Source organism: Temnothorax curvispinosus, unplaced genomic scaffold, assembly GCF_003070985.1.
Source record: "Temnothorax curvispinosus isolate PA1 unplaced genomic scaffold, ASM307098v1 QBEX01000632.1, whole genome shotgun sequence".
Lineage (NCBI taxonomy): Eukaryota > Metazoa > Arthropoda > Insecta > Hymenoptera > Formicidae > Temnothorax > Temnothorax curvispinosus.
The window spans coordinates 875,328-895,082 of record NW_020210412.1 but is presented as its reverse complement, the minus strand read 5'-3'; the positions used below and the strand labels follow the sequence as shown (position 1 = coordinate 895,082).

At 40.4% G+C, this 19,755-nt stretch overlaps 1 protein-coding gene across 3 annotated transcripts; it reads left to right on the top strand.

Annotated features, from left to right (window-relative positions):
* Nucleotides 1-3,121: 3,121 nt before the first annotated feature.
* Nucleotides 3,122-18,569, top strand: LOC112456406 (homeobox protein Hox-D9-like). Of its 3 annotated transcripts, XM_025018914.1 has the most exons (4): nucleotides 3,122-3,210; nucleotides 3,448-3,488; nucleotides 7,923-8,942; nucleotides 14,022-14,599. In XM_025018914.1, the coding sequence occupies exons 3-4, from the start codon at nucleotides 7,964-7,966 to the stop codon at nucleotides 14,513-14,515; spliced, it is 1,473 nt and encodes a 490-aa protein (XP_024874682.1). In that variant the 5' UTR covers nucleotides 3,122-3,210; nucleotides 3,448-3,488; nucleotides 7,923-7,963; the 3' UTR covers nucleotides 14,516-14,599. The 3 variants fall into 3 exon arrangements, with proteins under 3 accessions (XP_024874682.1, XP_024874687.1, XP_024874677.1); XM_025018919.1 differs by lacking the exons at nucleotides 3,122-3,210; nucleotides 3,448-3,488 and having other exon boundaries at nucleotides 6,300-8,942; nucleotides 14,061-14,511; nucleotides 14,578-18,569; XM_025018909.1 differs by lacking the exons at nucleotides 3,122-3,210; nucleotides 3,448-3,488 and having other exon boundaries at nucleotides 6,301-8,942.
* The last annotated feature ends 1,186 nt before the right edge of the window (nucleotides 18,570-19,755 follow it).

Genomic DNA, 19,755 nt, shown 5'->3' with positions numbered 1-19,755 from the left:
GTGGCTCCGATATATTGCCCCTCTCACTATTCCTTATTTGATTTATTCAGAAGAGCCTATACTTAGTTCATTATGATTAATTAACGTTATATTGGAACAACACGTGGAAGTTAAAGTGACTCGCCAAAGAGAGACTTCACTTGTCGCTTTCATCAGACATAGTACGCCAGTTCCACGTCCCGCTGGGCGCACGTCACTGCCATATTGGAAGCGCTCCACGAATCGCCGACCATGATTGGTCGCCCGGCCATCTGCGTCTGCCTCCGAAACGAGAAGGCGTCCCGGTGCCGGCAGCATTGAAGCGCCGAAAGGCGTCTCGACGCCCCGCTGAAACTGGCACGCGTCGCGTCACACGGTTATGAGACGCGTTATTCCGCTCTTCCAACCCTTCCTGCGCTCCGCGACCCCCGCGAGCTATCTCGCGCCCCGGACGTATTTTCAACGTCTGTTTTCTCATTTAAAACCCACGAACCAAAATGGGACGACAAATGCCTTAATTAGAGCGAGATCTTTCCATTTTGAAGGCAAAGTGCTATTATATGTATAACAAAATAACACACTTAAACGGAGAATAAAATTATAATTTAGATACGTAAACTATAATCGTTATTTACGTGTTATTATTTTCCGTTGCTATTTGAACTCCCAGCGAATTGTTCTCGAGAGATAGCAGCACCCTAAACACTATATTTCAATTTCACCGTCCGGTGGGACTTAAGATTTCTTCATTGTGTAGAAGGGTTAAAATTTTTTAATTATCTCGGCGAAATTAAACCTTCCGCCATGTTTGAGCTTAGGGTTGCTGCCCGTCAGCGTAATGAGAGACAAGGCGAAAGAGAAAAAGCGGCAGAGATTAATAGAAACTCTTTCGCCGTACAAAAGATTCAGAATATTAAAATGATACTGCTAAATTATATATATTCACTTGAAAGAAACTTTTTTATTTGCAGTTTTTGTTATTTCGAATGATGCATTTTTAAATTAGACTGAAAGGTACAGAAATATATATCCAGGACGGTTGACATGTCGCTTAAACACTGGATGCTGTGGATACAGCAAAACCTCATTTCAACTTGAAACTATAGAAGGAGAGATAACAGGCGCTGGAGATAATAAAATTTGTGGAGAGACGCCTCACATAGTGCATCATTGTGTCTGTCGCGTAGTCACGAAAGTGGAAGACATACGAACTTCTTAAATTACTCTTTTTGCCTGTGGAGAATCTCACTAAAAATGTTTGTTTATAATACTACAAACCAGAGTCTAGAATAAGCAATGACGCAAACGCGCTTAAAGTTTATTACGATGTTAATTTAATTTTCGGAAAAACTTAACTTTATCTTTCATCCGTATTGCAAAATATTAATTTTGTAAATTAATGTAAGTAAATTATATATTTTATCGATTTGGAATACTGTTAATTTTTCTTTTATTCAGGATATTTATCACTTGGTTTTTGTCGAAAAATCTTTCGCGCCCAATTTATTGAAAATGGCGCGTAATTGCTCAGAATCATCCATGTTTTGATTTGATTTCATGGGCAAGTATATGCTTAGAAAGCTATGAATAACGTTGAGTGATAAATGGGCCAGTTCTCTCAAATGTTTCACGCGAGTGGAGTGGACCTTGCGTGTGAGTGCAGGCATCCGAGTAACGTCACCCCCTTGGTGACGAAAGGAATGGCAGGGAACCGAGAGCTTTCTCGTGTCTCTCTCTCCGATTGTTGTGCACCCTCGACCAATCTCCTTCGGTTTGCACAAGCCGAGTTTGCCAAACGCGTTTTTCGACCTTCTGCCGTCCCTTTATTGTTCAACCTTAAAAGTAATATCCCCGTCCACGTAGCACGTCCTGCCCACATTTCGCCGACATTATTTCTCCCTTGACCGGGAAAACGAAACTTTTTGCTCGTTTGTGACATTTAGAGGGAGGTTAAACAGTCTTTATTATTACGGTGGATGTCTGTGTTTGTATATAAATATATTTTTAAACACAGTTTTGTCGAAAATTTAATAATTAATACGTGTAGTTGATAACTTTGATATCATAAGAATTTTAAAAATAAATTAATAAATAGATTGAATGCGAAATATCATTTTACATTAACACAAAAAGATAAATGCAAATCTCATAAAATTGAGATGATATGAACTTAATTGATAATATTTTTATATTAAATGTAAAGTCAAAATAGTAGATTTAATTTTAGTTTATTGATCAAAAATGAAGATTAATCCGCCAATATTAATTAAAAAACAGGAATCTTTATTAAATCGACGCAAATGGCGAGTAACAATAACGCTTAGTCACAGAGTTCGCCTAATGAGAAAAATCAAATTATGGAAGCTCTTGTCCTTCTCTCACTTTAACTCTTTGGACCAACTGCCGCTCTGCAGTGTGGTCTAGTAGTCTTAAATTTATTGAATTGAAACAATATCTGCCTCTCTCGTATTAGATATCCGCTTCTTCCCATTCAAGCTTTCATTCTAGGCTTCGATATAAATTGTCTTTTAGAGATTTGATTTTGGATTCCTCTAGAATTAAAGCATTTCTACTTTTCTATTTTCGACAGCTCTAGTATTCAAGCTCGTTATGGTAAATCGAAATTCATACATACGAATTAAATTTTCTATTTCGAAGAGAGATTGCAACTATAATTTAACTGCAACGTCCGTTATTTCTTTCATGGAGATTTCAATTTGTTAACGTTCGTAATATTTATCTGCTTAAATATCTTAGTTAAGATGCAAACATTGGTAAACATTATTGTACACGTGAAATAAATTAATTTTTTAATTAACTATTGAGTTTTGCATAATGAAGAAATGTTTCTGGAATATCAAGTTTCCTAGTCGAATATCATTTATTTCACTATAAGGTGGGTAATGAACGTTTTTAAGTGGTTCGGTAAAGCTAAGTTTCCGAGTGTAGAAGGTAGAGCGAAGTAAGGTTTCGTTATGGAACGGCGTCGCATTAATGGTTGTACAAGGTAGAGAACTTTATACCTGCCGTGATAGAAGCCACTAAAAGAAATATAAAACTCATGGTGACATGACCCGTTATATAAAGGGCAGTTATCAACAGACCATTTAATTTGTGCTTCCGGTTTTTTCTTTATAGGCTGACGTTTTTCCTCTCGGACTTGTAAATAAAAGGCCTCAAAGTGTACGGCGCCGTGGAGAAGACGTTTCACCCGTTCGAGCTGAGCAGCAGGTTCGTGACTTTTCCAAATTGTTTTAGCTTTCTATTATTCACGTTTGCGTTTACCAATATATACTTAAAGATAGCAGAGAATTGAATTATTCATAATTTGGTGAAAAATACATTATATGTAATGAAGCCGCGATATTTTTATACACGAACCTTTTGTTATATATATTTTTTTTATCTACAAGAAGCTACAAAGCATGTAATTTGTAATCGTGATTATTAAATCATATAATATTGCAGGCTTTCCCGCGTGTTCCCCGGAACACTGCCCGGTATACAAGGTGAGTTATATAACATTCTATAATTGTATTTATTTCTTTATTTTCCACAATGTTAATTTGTTTATAATTAAGTAAAAAATACGCCAATGCACATTTATCTTCACAATTATTAAATTATTTTTATAATATCAATTTAATACTTATTAAAGTGTGCAAAAATATAAAAATGTTTAATCAAAGACATCAACATTGCAATTGCTGCAAAAAATTTTATACATATATACACAACATTTTTTTAGTATCTAATACTATAATATATACTATATATAAAATATTAAATTTGATATATATAAAATCGAGAACACTACTGATGATACTTGGCAATCAGTCGATACGATAGCAACAAGCGTACACGCCGAAGAAATCAAATTTATAGAAATATATGTATCGTAAGACAATAAGTTTTTTTTTCGCGTCAGTGTCTGCAGGTTAATTCGTATTAATTTAGTGAATGATCAGCTTCGAAAGCCCGAATGAAAATCTGGCCGTAAACCTATCCATTTCCTAGGTACGTACTTGCAGTAAACAGAAGATTGTATACAACCGCGTCGCACTAAGCCCATAGCTACTAAACCGCGCGCATACCACCTATAAATGGGCGGGCTGCTATAAAGTCCATTCATGATCGCGTCGCCTGTACAACAAACGTCGGGTGGCTCGCGCCTCCCGCGCGATTTATTACACTCGTATTCAAGCGCGAGTTGTGTTTCCTACTTAGTACACGTGTACCGACATGATCGCGACTCGAAATCGTCCTATTGTCTGTCTGGTTCGCCGCTGATGACAGCCCAATCGACCCCGTTTTCGTCATATTAGAGCCCCATTTATTATGTAATTAGGTATACTGCCGATACTGGACGTCACGAAAATCTTAATATTCACTAGGCAAATTTTTGAGGAGTATTTAAAAATATATATACAGTATTTAAATATTATGATTGTTTATAGTAAAGAAATAAATGTCACATACAAAAGAATCTTTTTTTTTATTCGAAGAAAAGATCATTTTAAACTTTTATTTTATAAATCTAAATACATATTTAAACGTGGAACAGTCGGTTTATTTTATTGACATTAAAATAGCTTTATATTTAAAGTAATAGCAAGATTTATTTTACTCAATAAATTTTTAAGTTATTTATTTAAATATTTATTAAAAATTATATAATTTGACTTATAACTTAATAATGAAAATTGGTAAGACTTGAATCTATCCAATCTGAAACCATTAAAATTTTTCCTTAATTTGAAATCTCGTCGCGGAATTCTACGAAAAATTAAAGACGTTCTTACATTTCTGATTACTAATACGTGATCATTAACACGATTCTCTCGTGAGTAACACAGTCTGATGGCACACGACACTGATGGACAGACAGATGGAAAGCGTGTGTGCTACCGGAGTTGTTGTCAGACCGTTTTACTTTACTGCCCATAAAAGTACCGAGATTTAGACTGCAATACTGCCATGACGTATTGCTCGCGTTGCGTGTACGTGTATGTACGTTATACACTATCAAAGATGACTCCGACTGCCGCCAGGCGTGATCCACGAGGGCATTTCGCCAACCACGTGACGTTTCGTGGGAAGGAAGGCGCGAGAAATTTGGATGCATTCCTAATGAGGATCGATAGTTCGTTCTTTGAATAATCGTAATTTGAAATTTTATAGTTCTAACAATGAATGAAGAAATTGAAATGCAAGGCAAATAGGCCCGCTTAGAATCGAGGAAAGAAGAATCTTTCAATTAGGATAGTAATATAAACATGTGTGTAATGTAAACATCGCACAAAGGTTACTTATGAAGAAGCTTAGCTATCTGAAATTGACAAACCGGTCTCTGATAATTGTAACTATACCTGCGAGCACTAATATAATGATAACCGTAAAATGAAACTGTTAAATATAACTATAACCGTGACTAAATTATAGCAATAAAGATACCAGCAAGACAAGGTCGGCTATATATTATTTATTGCTATTATTAGGACAAAATATTACTAACACTAGTAAAAAAGAATCGACTCATTAGAGTGTATTACATCCAAAGATAAGATTCATTACATAATAATATCTTTAATTCTTTGCTACTTGTATCGAACATGAATAATATAAGAAGATTATTATTCTTACAATATCGGATCCAAAAAATTTAGTTTAAATTTTATAAAAAATTTGATTTAAAAATTTGATCATTTTAACATAGACTCAAGTTTCGCTAATTGCAATTATGACAAAAATACGCTTTATTGTCATAATAATCATATACTTTAGTATCAACAAAAAGGAAAAGAATTGCAGTCTCTCAATTCAGTAGTACAAGATTTATTAATAGAAGACACTATATCAGTAACGGTATTCAGCAAGTACAGTTTCCTATTAAGTAACTGGAAGTAATTACTATCGTCGTCCTTAGTTCATAACCGTCTCATATTTTTTTTTTGCCGCGAGCCGACTGACGTTCTCGAGAAAAAGCGGCGGTATTGAGATTCGATGTTTCTCAATACTCGTCGAGAGCCAAGAAGAGCAGCCTCTCGGTAAGATAGCCGGTATGTCGCGCTCGCTGGCCTGCGACGAAGAGAAGAGGAAGAAAAGCAGATTAGAGCGCGCGTGGTAGGGGGTTGGGGGTTGGGGGGAGAATGCCGAGAAACGTGCGCGTGAGAGAGAGAGCGAGAGAGCGAAAGAGAAGCGGTGGGCACGAGAGGAGGGTGGGAGACGAGTCCGTCCGGGCTTCGCTTGCCAAACGATCCGAGAGATCGCGCTCGCGTCACTTTTGGCTCCGTTCGACTCCAAGCCGCGGGCAGAGCGCTCAGTTGACGCTCAGTTCGGCTCAGCGAGGCCAGCAAGAAGAAAGGGGGTTATTCCATATGTGTGTGGGCATCGTGCGTGTGTGTATTCGGCACACGATTCTCGGGACCGAAGAGGCGTTCTGCTACCTGCCGAGAGAGTCCTTCGGCGGCATTGCTCTTAATACCGAGGGGGGGTGGTTCTACCTGACCCGATTGACCTGAGGAACAAAAACCACGAGAGAGAAAAAGGGATTTCGCTCCGATCTCGGGGACCCTTCTCCCTCTTCTCAGACAAGACTTTCGCCACGTACTCTCCGGACTCTAATGCACGAATTTTCGCCGTTAGTGAGTTTCGTGATTGGATAAGGTCGCGCGACGTTGGAACGTTTGATGAATCGCGCTCGGAGCCCCATCGCGATGGGGATGACAGTACTCGGCGATGTCAGAGACGGGGCGACGTGTGGCTCGTGTATGATCATAGGCCACGGGACGATCCTAGCACAGTCAGTCGCGCAGTGAGTTTAGCCCGCCCGAGAGATTGACGATTGCCAAGTGTCATAGCTGGTGCTCGCATCACAGATTGTGGCGCTGATTTTAACGTTTCCTTAATGCGCGACGATCGAGCGCAATCGCCGCTCCGAGTTCCCGCGGTCCGAACGATGTATCATCATCATCGCTAAATCGCGTTGTGTCATTTTGTTTCTGTTTCAACCCTCATTCCGCATCGTTGGATCGGACGACCGCATAACATTTGCACGAATTGCCAATCGACTTCCGCATCGACGACGTTCGCACGTGGCCCGCTCTCGCCGCTGTCACGTCCATCGTCCTACGTCCGTCGTCGTCAACGCCGTCAACGCCGTCAACATCGTCGTCGTCGCCGCGCGTGGGCCTCTCTCTCGTCCGCGGATTTGCCACGCACTTTATCGCGCCCCCCGTCTATCCTGCCTCTTCGCTTCCCTGTCCCACGTTTATCTACCCCTCCACCTGTCTGCCGCGGCGCTGCACACCCTCTCTCCCGCCACCAACCCCTCGTCGGACGACGCGCATACCCGCACGATTTTCCTTATCCCCACCCGCCTCCTCCACCGCTCGCTCCTCGCGCGCCTCCGTTACCTTCTCCGCACGCGCTTTCTTTATTTACTCCGTGAATTCACGGACCAACGCGGACCGGCTCCGATCACGATGAGCGCTCCGTTTCGCGGGCCTCGGTGAAAATCCTTGGACGTGTCGCGTCTCCTCATCCCGCTGGACCCGCTCGCGATCGGCGCTCCGCGAACACTGAGGAAACCGCTAATCTATACATCCCCGCTACGCTTATCGGCCACGTTGTTGTCACGATGACCATGCGACGACTTTCATATTTCGCGTGAATTCCGATCGACCGAACTGCTATACTATTCGACGCGCGCGGATCCGCGATTATTCCTGAACTCATACGGCGGTCACGGAACGCCATCGCCGATCGAGCCTCGCGGACATCGGCACAAATATCGTTGCAACACCGGCAATAAACCGTCACCATCTGCACCATCGCCGATCACGTGGCTTGCTCAACGGCGACGCTGTACGATAATGTTCACGCCGCGCCGCTATGTGGCTCCGGCGTGGGCCACCCTGGCTCCGTCACGCCGATGGGGACAGCAACCGGAGCGGGGAATTCCACCGGGGTGACCTGGTGGGCCATGATGAACGGTGCCTTCTACGAGGACAGCCCGCCGCCAGTTCCACCGACCGCCTCGACCCTCGTATCGACTCAACAGCAGACAACCTCGACGCCGGGCTCTCATCAGCAAGCGACCACCCCGACTTCACCTGGTGCACCGGTGTCATCGGCAACGACAGCGCCCTCGGCGCCCACGGCGAGCGCCAGTTCAACCTCGCCGAGCGCTTCCTCGGTAGCGAGCAACAGCGCGGCCGGGCCGTTGCACATACCCGCCAAGAGATTAACCGCGACCCCGGGAGGCGGTGGTACCGCTTACGGAGAGGTAGCCTGCGTGGAGTCGTCGGGCGCGCCAGGCGGGGCGGGCGTGATACGGCACTCTCACTCGGCGGGGTCCCAAGGCGGCTGGAGTTACAGCCCGCATCATCCCCAGGACTCCCACTACTCGTCCACGGCGGGCGAATCGTTGAACCATCATCAGGCATACGGGGGTAACAATCCCCCGACGTACTACAACCTGGCGGCCGATCCTACCTCGACCTCCGGCTCCTCCAGGGACAACCGGAAGACCGGGCTCTTCTGGTCGCCCGCGGCCGTCACCGCTGGATCGGCCAGCACCGCCGGCTCTACCTCCGATTACAAGTCTTACAACTCGGCCGGCGCGGCGACCACGACGTCGAGCACCGGTGGCTCGACCACCGGGGCCACCGGTGCCGCCGACCCGGCCGTGTCCTCCTGCCATCAGAGCTTCTCCCAGAGCTGGTGCAATTACGCCCCGTACACGACGGCGAGGCATCACCATCCGGTCGACACGGCCGGGCATCATCATCCTCACTCGCAGGCGGGGGTACCGTATCTGGCGCCATCCGCGGCGGATGACCGCGGCAGGGTCGCTGCCGCTATGGTCGCCGCGGAAGGTGCCTTTCCTCACGATGGATACGGCGGCCTGAGAAACTACGGAGCGCCCGAACCTGTTACTTCCAGTCCCTACCCACCTCCAGGTAAGCATCTACTCCGACGTGCCGATTTTTCTCGTTTCTCCTTTTGTTGCTCTAACAACTCATCTCGACAACCTGTATCTTCTTGAAACTTACGCGTAAGAAAAAAACATGTAACATCTCGTAACGTTTAATGTTACTAACAATATTTTTTATTCTTAACATTTTTATTTGTGTTGTTTTGAATGATCAGAGAATGCGAGAGAGAAATTGATTTATTAGAATCATTCTTCTGCTGTTTGCAACGTGATAAAACTATTATGCACTCTCCTACAACCTGAGGAGTCCGTAAACCTCAGGTAGTTTTCTGTTTTCACAGATGCCATAAATCGACCATAATGTACCTCGAACGTGTCGTGAGGTCCGGAAGAAGGTCCGTTGAAATTAATGAACGCGTGAAATGAAAATTTGCAATTAAATTCCTCAGCTTAGGGACCGAACGAAGACGTCGCGTGGAACGATGTACGTAGGCATGTACGCCGCGACAAAAAGATCGTCAGTAATTTAACGCTAATCGCACGTGACTTCCTAAAATGGGCGTCCCGGGTATTCCTCGACGATCCCTGACGAACTTATTCGACAAGTAAAGACCCCCCCGCAGTCATCGTTCATTCACATCGTTCTCTTTTGTCCTTCCTCCCTTCTCTGTCCTTTTCTCCGGGAGACCCTGCAACCCATGAAACGTCGCATGAGCAACAACGAACGGCGGCGGGTTTATTGGCGGCCGTAACTCGTAAACTCTGGCGCGCGCCTCCGATCAGCTGATCCGTTCCATGACCCGTGCAGGCGTTCAGTCTTTCCGGCTCTAACGGCTGTTTCGCGCGCTCGTTTTGTCGCGCGCGCGCGCGACTATATCACCCCATTATTTTACTCCCGAACGATAATTTTTTCCCACATCCCACAACTAACGTTCCTTCAAAGGAGGATTAGTATTCTAGATGCGCCCCGTGCTGCTCGGCAATGTGTTCCCTTCGCGGGAAAATACTCGTCAACGGAACGGAAACGTCGCGGAGACGTTTACGAGAATAAAAGATACTTTTTAACAGGCATTAAAAATATATGCTTTGTAAAATGAGTCGTTAATCTTCCTATTTTTTTTAGCATCTGTTCGGGGTATCACGATGACATAAATCACCGGCAATAATAATATATACTCTTTTGAAGAAATAGCAAATAGCATTTAATTTATATGTCTCCTATTACGATACGATCGATGTACCGCGGATTGTAAATTATATTCAACATAATTATATCTCGACATTGACGTTAATTTGCCGTGTAGAAATATTTGAATTTCATATTAGGTGCGCGAGGAGAGAAGGCGTGTGTGTATCTCATCGATCGTCGTGGCGCGCGTACGTCCGCCGCGCCGCGCCGCGTCCTTCTGAAAATCGCCTGCCGCATGCGGCAACACGACACGCTTGCGGTTTATCGTTAGTTTGTTGCTCGTGCGAGCGCCATCGACGGCGCTCCGATAACTGAGATAACATTCGCGTGATCAACCGCGGAGCTTAATCGTATGCGCACGAAGGGAGGAGGAGTGTGCGTGTGCGCGCAAGCGTGCCGTACATAACGAAATAGCGAAAATACACGGGCGCGCACCCGCGTATAGTTTAACCGTAGCCCAATAGATGGCGGCTCCATTATCTCTGCTCGTTCCGCTCGGCACCAGAGGCTCAGAGAGCGCGCCGCTCTCTTGCACCGTATCGCGCCGAGCCATCCCATATTAGTCCGGGTAATCTCCGAGGAATCAACAATGCCGGCCAGGTGTCCCCCCCCCCCGGTCACACATGAGTCGATCTCTCCCGTGAGATATCTCCGTCATCGGGAGAACGCGGGGCTCGCCGAGACATTTATCGGTCCGCATTCATTACCGCGCTTAATTAAGTCTTTGAGGCCCACCGGTCATCATTATGCGCACTTATATCATGGGCCAGAATAAATTTTACATAAAGTATGGCTTTATCAAAGTCTGTCGGTTTCACCGTGAAAAGTATTTTGTATGAATAGTAAAATTCAGATGGACCGTTTGAGATTTATTTACTTCCTACTTGAGAGAATATACTATATATTTTTACATTTGCTTGTTTATTTATTTGCCTCATTACCTCTTAATTCTTCTGGCATCTGTGAAATAAAATTATGTCGCTGAAAAAACACGTAGGAATGTGGCAATTATTTGATAGTCCTAATCTCATAAATATGGTAAATTGAAGGTAACTGAATAAATTATATAATTAGTGAAGCATTTCGAAATATTGAATGAAATATTTATCGAGTTCCTTGACTTATATTTAATTTATTATCTTTATGTCAAGTCTCTTATGTCACACACGCACACGCGCATAAGTTAATAATGGAAATATGATAGATATGAAAGATGTCGAATGCTTCCAATCGATATTACACTCCCGTTACACGCGACAACCCCAGTTATGAACCCTTCGACTATTTCTATCAGTTCGGGAGACTTGCTGCAATTTCTGAACTACCACCAAATATCTTTCAATCTTCCAATATTATATCGTCCTTTTTATTATTCTTTTTATAGCCAAGTGCGACTTACTATCGTTTTAATTTTTAATATCTTTTAAAATGTACATTGTTTTTTTTTTTATAATGCTAGGTGTAAGTAATATTTTCTAATTTGTTAATATTTTATGCATTACAATGAATATTAAAAAAAGCTTTTTATTAATATTTTGGCTTATTTGACTAGATGCAAGATCAATTTGAAAAAGAATATTATTGACAATTAAAATGTGTACCACTATATACCGCTTATCTTAATATGCAAATTAAGTGGATTAAAATTCTAAGATCAAAAATATGTTTTATACTTTTTTTATTCAATATTTGTTCAGAAATTTATAAAAAATTAGAGCCGATGTTTAGCAATATGCCATTAATTTCGTAATTCATTCCGTGCTCTCTATCATCATTCGTCTTGTATCAATATTTGTGAGGATCCTGACCTTTATGAAATAATATTTACATTTTAGTGAGAGTATTGACCTTTTTGTCAATAAATTCTTATCGCTTAAGCAATCGCGTCGAGGCAACAAGAGAGCATATCAAAAGAGAAAGGGAAATAGGGAGAGACTCGAGGACGGAATCGAGGAAAATTTGATAATTGAACTGGCGTAAAACTCGAGGAGCAAAATTCTTCGTTCGTTTGTGCAAACGTATATTTTATCGATGAAGATATTTAATAAGATATCAAAGTATTTTAATAATTTGCATGTTAAGTGACTTGCGTTTATGTTTCGTTTTGTTTTACGGCTTAAGCTAAGAGAGAAATTATAGCTTTAATAGTCATAAATCTAGAGAACTGTCAACTATAGGATACATAAAAATATCTGCGTGACGCCTAAGATATTATAATGTTGTGCGAATGGCGTCCATCGCACGCATATGTTCCGACGGATCAAACATCGTTGTATCCGGTAGCACTATTTGTCCAGATAAGCTAAAGATATAGATGACCCGATCCCTTTGGTGACCTAATCCCTAAAAAATTTTGTGGACCAATATTCTTCTTATTATTAAATTAATTATTAATTAATTATATCTGATCGCAATGATAAATGAGAAACAATTTGATATCTTTATGCGTTGCAAAACATAATAGATCCGGGGAACAACCCTCTCTCCATTTTTCTATATATATGTAAAAAATATAAAATATCGGCTGAACAACCCGCCGAAAATTTTGTTGCATTTGCGTACACCAAGAAGACGTTTATTCAGTCCATGGCTGGGTTAAAGATAGACGGATGAGTCGCGAGCTTTCGTAATCGCTTCATTCCACTGGCGCGGCTTTGCCGTGTGTACCTTGCACCATCATCCCATCGTATATTCCGCTTTAACAAATGCATTCGCGTCGCTCCACATTCTGGGTTTGCAACGGAGCATAGTGTGCCCAGTTAAAAACCACCGACCAGTCGAGACTCTTTAGAGAACGAGTCTGACAAACGGTTCCGCGCTAACTCCGGCTTCATGTTTTTCGTGCGGTTAGTAGAACCGGTCCAATTATATCATACCACTGTACCAGGAACGACCACGGCAACCCTCGTGCGCATGTTGTACACGTGTACATATATACGCGCGTATATGTTCGAATAATGTTGCGCACGCACATGCAGCTGGAGTGCACGCTTTGACATTCGGAGAGTTGTATCAGGCGCGGATTTAGTCGCTGATGCGCCCAATGCAGATGTAATTTCCCGTATAGAATCCTAATTCGTTTGATATTTGTTGACGACTTTATTACGTAAAAATAGTAACAAATCTTGCATATTATTCGATAATTTATTATAAGAATTAAAGAAATTTAAAAATAGCTGCGTTTCTGCATTCATGATTAGCGGCGATCTGAACATTTTAATTTAATGGAATTAATACTAGATGTCTGCTTCTCTTCCCTTTTTTAAAGCTTATAATTTTTCTAAAATTGCGGTAGAGTACGTTTGTCATATCAGCAATTTCTCTGGATTAATACTGTTTATATACGCGAGATGATAAAATCGCGCAATATAAGTAAACACAATCTGCATTTATTAATTTATTATATGGTCTGGATGGTGGAATTATTTATAATGAACGATTACGGAACGTTTATTAAAAAAGAAAGAGTAACGGTATCGGTTACGCGCCGATGCACTAACTAACGAACCGATGTATTTGCGCTCATTTCTGCCAGTCACTTCGTAGTAGCGAATGGCGGTGACTGTAGGAAAAAGGAATAGATACAGTCACTTTCTTCATTCAAAATCCGCTCGAATGTGCCAGCGACTAAACTAGGAACTAGTCTATAGACAGTATAATAAACTTGTCTATAATATTTGCTTTATTTTATTTATTTATTTCTATTGATTTGATTATTGATTAGACTCTGATACATATGTAATCTAATTTGATTGAAAATAAATATATAATACATTTTGTAAAATCGAAAGCAGAAGGTGATATTGAAACCTATCTTCTGCACTGGTATCGTCGTTTTTAAGATAGACTTTCCTCACTGAATATTACTAGCTAGCAGCTAGGTTGTTTTATCATCGGCAAACTAATTGTGTTAAGTGATGTGGGGTTCCTCCCCATCCTCCTTGTTTCCCGCAGGTTCGCTTGCGGGTGTGGGTGTCGGGGTTGGCGTAGCCGGGATGGGCGTCGGGTGCGGCAGCTCCAACCCCCTGGAATGGACGGGCCAGGTGACGGTACGGAAGAAACGCAAGCCTTACTCCAAGTTTCAAACTCTCGAGCTGGAGAAGGAGTTCCTCTTCAACGCTTACGTATCGAAGCAGAAGCGATGGGAGCTCGCGCGTAACCTGAATTTAACCGAGCGCCAAGTCAAGATCTGGTTTCAAAACCGTCGGATGAAGAACAAGAAGAACAGCCAGCGGCAGACCCAGCAGCAAAATAATAACAACAATAATAGCAGCAGCGCCAACAATGCGAATCATCACGCGGCGACCGGTAGTCATCACCATCCGAGCACCGCGCACGCACCACCCTCGAGTCACCACGTGGTCGCGCAGGCGCATCACGCGAACGGCTCCACGAAGCATCATCAGTGACCCGTGGCCTTCTCTGGGGTAGTTTTCGGGCATCATCATCACAGCCATACCTCGTCCAGCAGCGGTGGTAGCCACGGGGGCAGCCATAGCAGCCTGGTAGCAGGTCACAGCCATAGCCTCCACGCACCGCAGTCCCAGACGCCGCTGCCGCCGATTCACGTGTCGTCGTCGTCGTCGGGCACCCTGACGCCCGCCACGGCCGTAGTCCATCCACACACGCATACGCACGCACACTCCGGCAGCCATCATCATCAGCTGGCGCACGTGGCTCAACAGTACCCCGCTCTCCTACATCAAACGCCTCACGGCTTGGCCGCCTGAACGCACCGAACGCCCCAGAGAAAAACCCGTCGAGACGCCTCTGAATAAAACTGAGGTGATCCCGCTAAACCGTCGATCAATATCCACGTCCACGGGAATTCGATGAAAACTCATGGACTCTGTCGAGCAGCCGTTCAAAGACTGCCTCTGCTAAGGAAAGATAAAAGCTCGCGCGTAGTTTATTATTATTAATTATTAATTATATTATTAATTATTAATTATATTATTATTATTATTCAATCAAGCGAAGACTTCGCTATTGTATAAAAAGGGCGCGTTTGGGGCCACTATTTCAAGCGGTCCGAAGACTCTTTTCGAGTGTCGGTGTCGGGGGTGCCGGTATTCTACGAATAATACGCGTCATCAGACGACACCAAGCAATCTGTCCAATTCGTAATTCGGTAGTATTTTCTCCAGTTATATATATAGATATATATACATAAAGTAAAGAGGTAATTAATGTCACTTAATGTACCCCTACTCCTCCCACCGCCCCAGAGCCTCCTCTTCCCTCTTCCAGTCGCGTCGTATGTTTACTCCGTCTCAACATCCCTGTCTATTGTTGGGCCCGGGTCTCGCACATTTGGAGATTGGAAACGTATCGTTGCAGCTACACCCGGGGCTAATTCAATCAAACACCATTGATTTTGCAGTTAGGGCTGGACGGTCCGTCGAGAATCGCAAGTTGTAAAGCGGATGGGTCGCTTTTAGGGGTAAGTGGACTCACTGATCTCGCGTAAGTGCATGTGTATCGCTCTTTAAATTAACTTTTCACTTCGGTATGTGTTATATACGATCGCGTTAAAGACCTGCAAATCTTGTCGATTACCTACGTACTAGATAATGCTAAAAAGTTAGTGTTAGCCAAGAATTTATTATTACTCGGCATTCAACGCTCTTAAGTCTGTTTTTCTTAAAACGTTAATTCGAAATGTGGATAAAAGCTTTATTGACATGTAGACTCGCGGCAAATATCTGTTTTCGGTAATATTTGAATTTAAATGTCAATTACAGATCTAAAAAACTTGCAGCGTAGTCCACATTTATCGAAATATATATATATTACTTATAATGAAAACGATTCTCGACTCAGAAAGGAAAGTCAAAGGTAGTTTGTGAGATATAAATACCTTCTTCTTTTGCTGTTCAATTATTTGCCTGTCGTGACAAAGTAAAATGTGTGGTAAATTTTGAAGTCAGTGTAGAACACGAGCGTATCCAAAAAGTTAGGCAGTTACGTTCACAATGTCGTACTAATCGCCTACCAAGGATCGCAAAAATTAGTACCTATAATTCTTATATTAATATTGAGGAAAAGCGTTTTATGTTAAAAATATACCTAGTAGCCAGATTAGTGGTCGATCGTTCTCTAGGCTGAGTTTGGGATCTTCATAAAAATTATATGCAGGGTCAAGATCGTACACTCAGTATTTTCATCTCCGCGCGCGGGCGAAATTCTTGCCGTGAAAGGAACAAAAAGTTGTGGTACTTAACGCTCTAAACTTTACCACTTGCTAACAAGATAGCGTAATTGTGTTATTTATATGATAATAATTGATAACACGTGATAAGGGCTTTTTGGCTTACGTTGCTAAAAAACCGGCGCCGAAAATTTTTTCAAAATTTTCGTATTTTATAACGATATTTCATTGCCATTGGGTATCCCAAGTCGACAAAAACTGGACGTGATATCGATCGATATCTTAAATCGACATTCGTTAAGTTTTAATATCTATTAAAAATTATTTTAATATTAAAATTAACTAAATATAATTGAATCGATATGTTCTTATTGATTATATTCTGTGCTTTTGACTAGAAACTTAAAAATATCTAAGACGAAAGTATTTGTTGATTAATAGTTATCAATAATTATACATACATGATCATTGATAATTATTAATATGTATGCATATATTTTTTTTTGCGTTCAGTGAATGTCACAAGTATTGATCTCTGTAAATATATCCAATGGATATGTCATCTGACGGACGTCTTCCGGTCGTTTTACATCTTTTGTTTAAGACCCGTGTGCTCATGTCTTTCACGACGAGAAGCGAACGTAGTAAAAAAAAATCGATCTCGTATGAACGAAGTCCTAAGCGCGGCCGGAATACAATTTTGAACAGAACATCAGCGAGTAAGTAGGTAATCTAATCAGGTGTTAAATGAAAAAGGAAACTATCCCACTGGATCTCTATTCTAAGGTGCAACATTATCTAAATTACAAAGGACTTGCTGAGTCCGTGTGAATGGCTACAATATATATTATATACATGTATTTTGTGTATGGGTATGTATGTGAGTGTTCGGACGGGCGTGTATGTATATATATATGTGTACGTGTAGGCATATTTGCCTACATATACATATATATATATATATATGTATATTTTTTGTGAGCAAGAGCATTTGTTTTATTTGAGCATTTGTGGTGTACGAATGTGTCACACGGCAGTGGATACGAATGTACGTTTTGTGGTACAAAATAAAAAGTAAATGCGCTTTGCACTGGAAGAATCGATAGGAAGAGAGAACGAGAGAGAGAGAAAGAGAGAGCGAGAGCAAGAGGGGAACGAGAGATGGATAAACCGGGAGCGAGAAAGAGAGGGCGAGAGAAACGAAAACAGGATATCACCGTGAATTGAAAATTCTTAAGCGTATGAGATAGCTGCGAACGATAGCAACAGATATTTATGCGGCTGAGTCGAGAAGAAGCGTAAATACAGCGCGATGATAGGACGTGGATCGCATAGAGTGAATCTGAATTCGTGAGAGACTGAGTTCCGGACAACTGTATAGTTCTGCCACGGTACTGTAACGGATAATTATGTAACGACGATAATATAATACAATATAAATGATAACGAGGTAAATAATTTCAAGTGGAATGACTAAATGGGAAATTTCGACCGGACGGTAGCGATCCTGTTGCGTTTACCGTGCCGTCCGAAGCTTTGCTGCAAGTTGATTGTAATTAGTTATTAAATATACCACTGACGATGTTTATTATGACTATTAAAAAAAATTCTTAAGATTATTATTATATTATATTATATTATTATTAATATTATTATCATTATTATTGTGAGCGTCACGTTAATATTATGTTATTGTTTTTATTGTGTGTTGTTTTGTATGTACCTATCAGCCTATAATAATAACATTATTACAATTATCTATACACCCGCTCACACACAGACACAGTAGAGGAACGGGGAAAGGAAGTAAATACACATTATTATCTTTGTCCGCTCTAAATACTGCCTTGATTTTCCGACCCACAAATTTATGGTGTACCAATTTGAAGAGAAATTTCCGATCTCTTAACACACAAACGGAAATTTTATGTTTTCTAATTCGTGAAAAATTTTATAACACTTTAGATTGTACTAATTTTCGATCGATAGCCTGGAAAATTCGTAGAATGAGTAATCGAAAACTAAAGATATATATTATGTCGTTGAGGTGCTGGAAAAGGAAAGTGGGATGCTTGAGAGATAGCACCTTTTTATTAAAAAAAAATTGTTTTATATAAAGATGTTTTTAAATATTTTTTTGCGACTTAATTGCTAAAATATTTTTCTGTTATTATTATTTTTATATAGGCGATAACAAAGCTATAACGCACCAAGTTATTACTGATACATGAAGTAAATGTAAAAATCACAATTGTAACATTTATGTTGTCCATCAATATTGCTCTTCATGCAGTAAAGAACTGTTAGATCTTTCTCTTGATTTGCCACTTCATATTGTATATTATCATGCGCTGTATCTGTAAATTATATGCGTAAATATTAATTGTTTAATATTACGTTTAAAAATCTCCATCCTTATATCACATATGACAAAAACATATAACAAAATATTACAAATAAATCGTCATGTTTTTTTTATCAAATTAATTATGTTCGACCCATTATGCACGCAAAAATAATGAAGAAAAATATTTTTGCAATCCTTTTATAATACATTTTAACAGACGTACATTAAAATACAATATAATTTTTTTTTACATAAACTGAAATTATACATAGTATGTTTGTGAAATTATTATAATTTTCCAAAACCTGAAAGTTATGAGAGATATGATATAGTTTATTTAAAAGCACTCAGGATATTGCAAAATTTTTATTTTAATTTTGTATAATATTTCGATACTGTCAATATATGAGTTATGCAATTATTTTATTTTTTGTACAACATGTTAACAAATCTTGCACAATAATTTTCTATGTTTATATTGCTTGTTTTCTTATAAAATATTATTTTTACGAGTTTAAACAACTTTTTATTTTACAAATTTTGGTGGTTCTAAAATGCATTACGATTAAAAGTAAATAAAATTATGCATAAGAGTTAAACGCTCTGCTATTTAGTACGTCACATATCAAAGCTTAATATTACATAGTATTTTTTAAATATCTGTAATATCTCTCCGATGAAATATATTATTTTGAATAATACATTATATACACGTACTATTCAATGCCTAATGTGTTTGTCAAAACGTAATGCTATTTAATCCACGAAAATTTTTAATTTATTTAAAGTTAAATTTAAACTTCTTTTTTAAAAGTCAAACGATTAATATGTTGAAAAAATATATTTAAACTACGACTTTATTATTCCTTTTTAATGACATGTCCAGAACTCGAGAAAAATATGAAATGCAGTAAATGCAAATTGTTTCCGTTATTTTTAAACATGTTTTTTTCAAAATGTGTGCATTTTATTTAATTTTTTCCATTCCTACATTTATCCATTCACATTTTAATTGTATTTGTATGATACTAAGATATGTCCGTAAGGTAGAAATTATATGCTACTTGTAAATAAAATTACAAGATTATTCCTGTATCGAAGTGCAATAATAAAATATGTTATATTAGTGCCAAAGTAATTGCAGAAAAAAA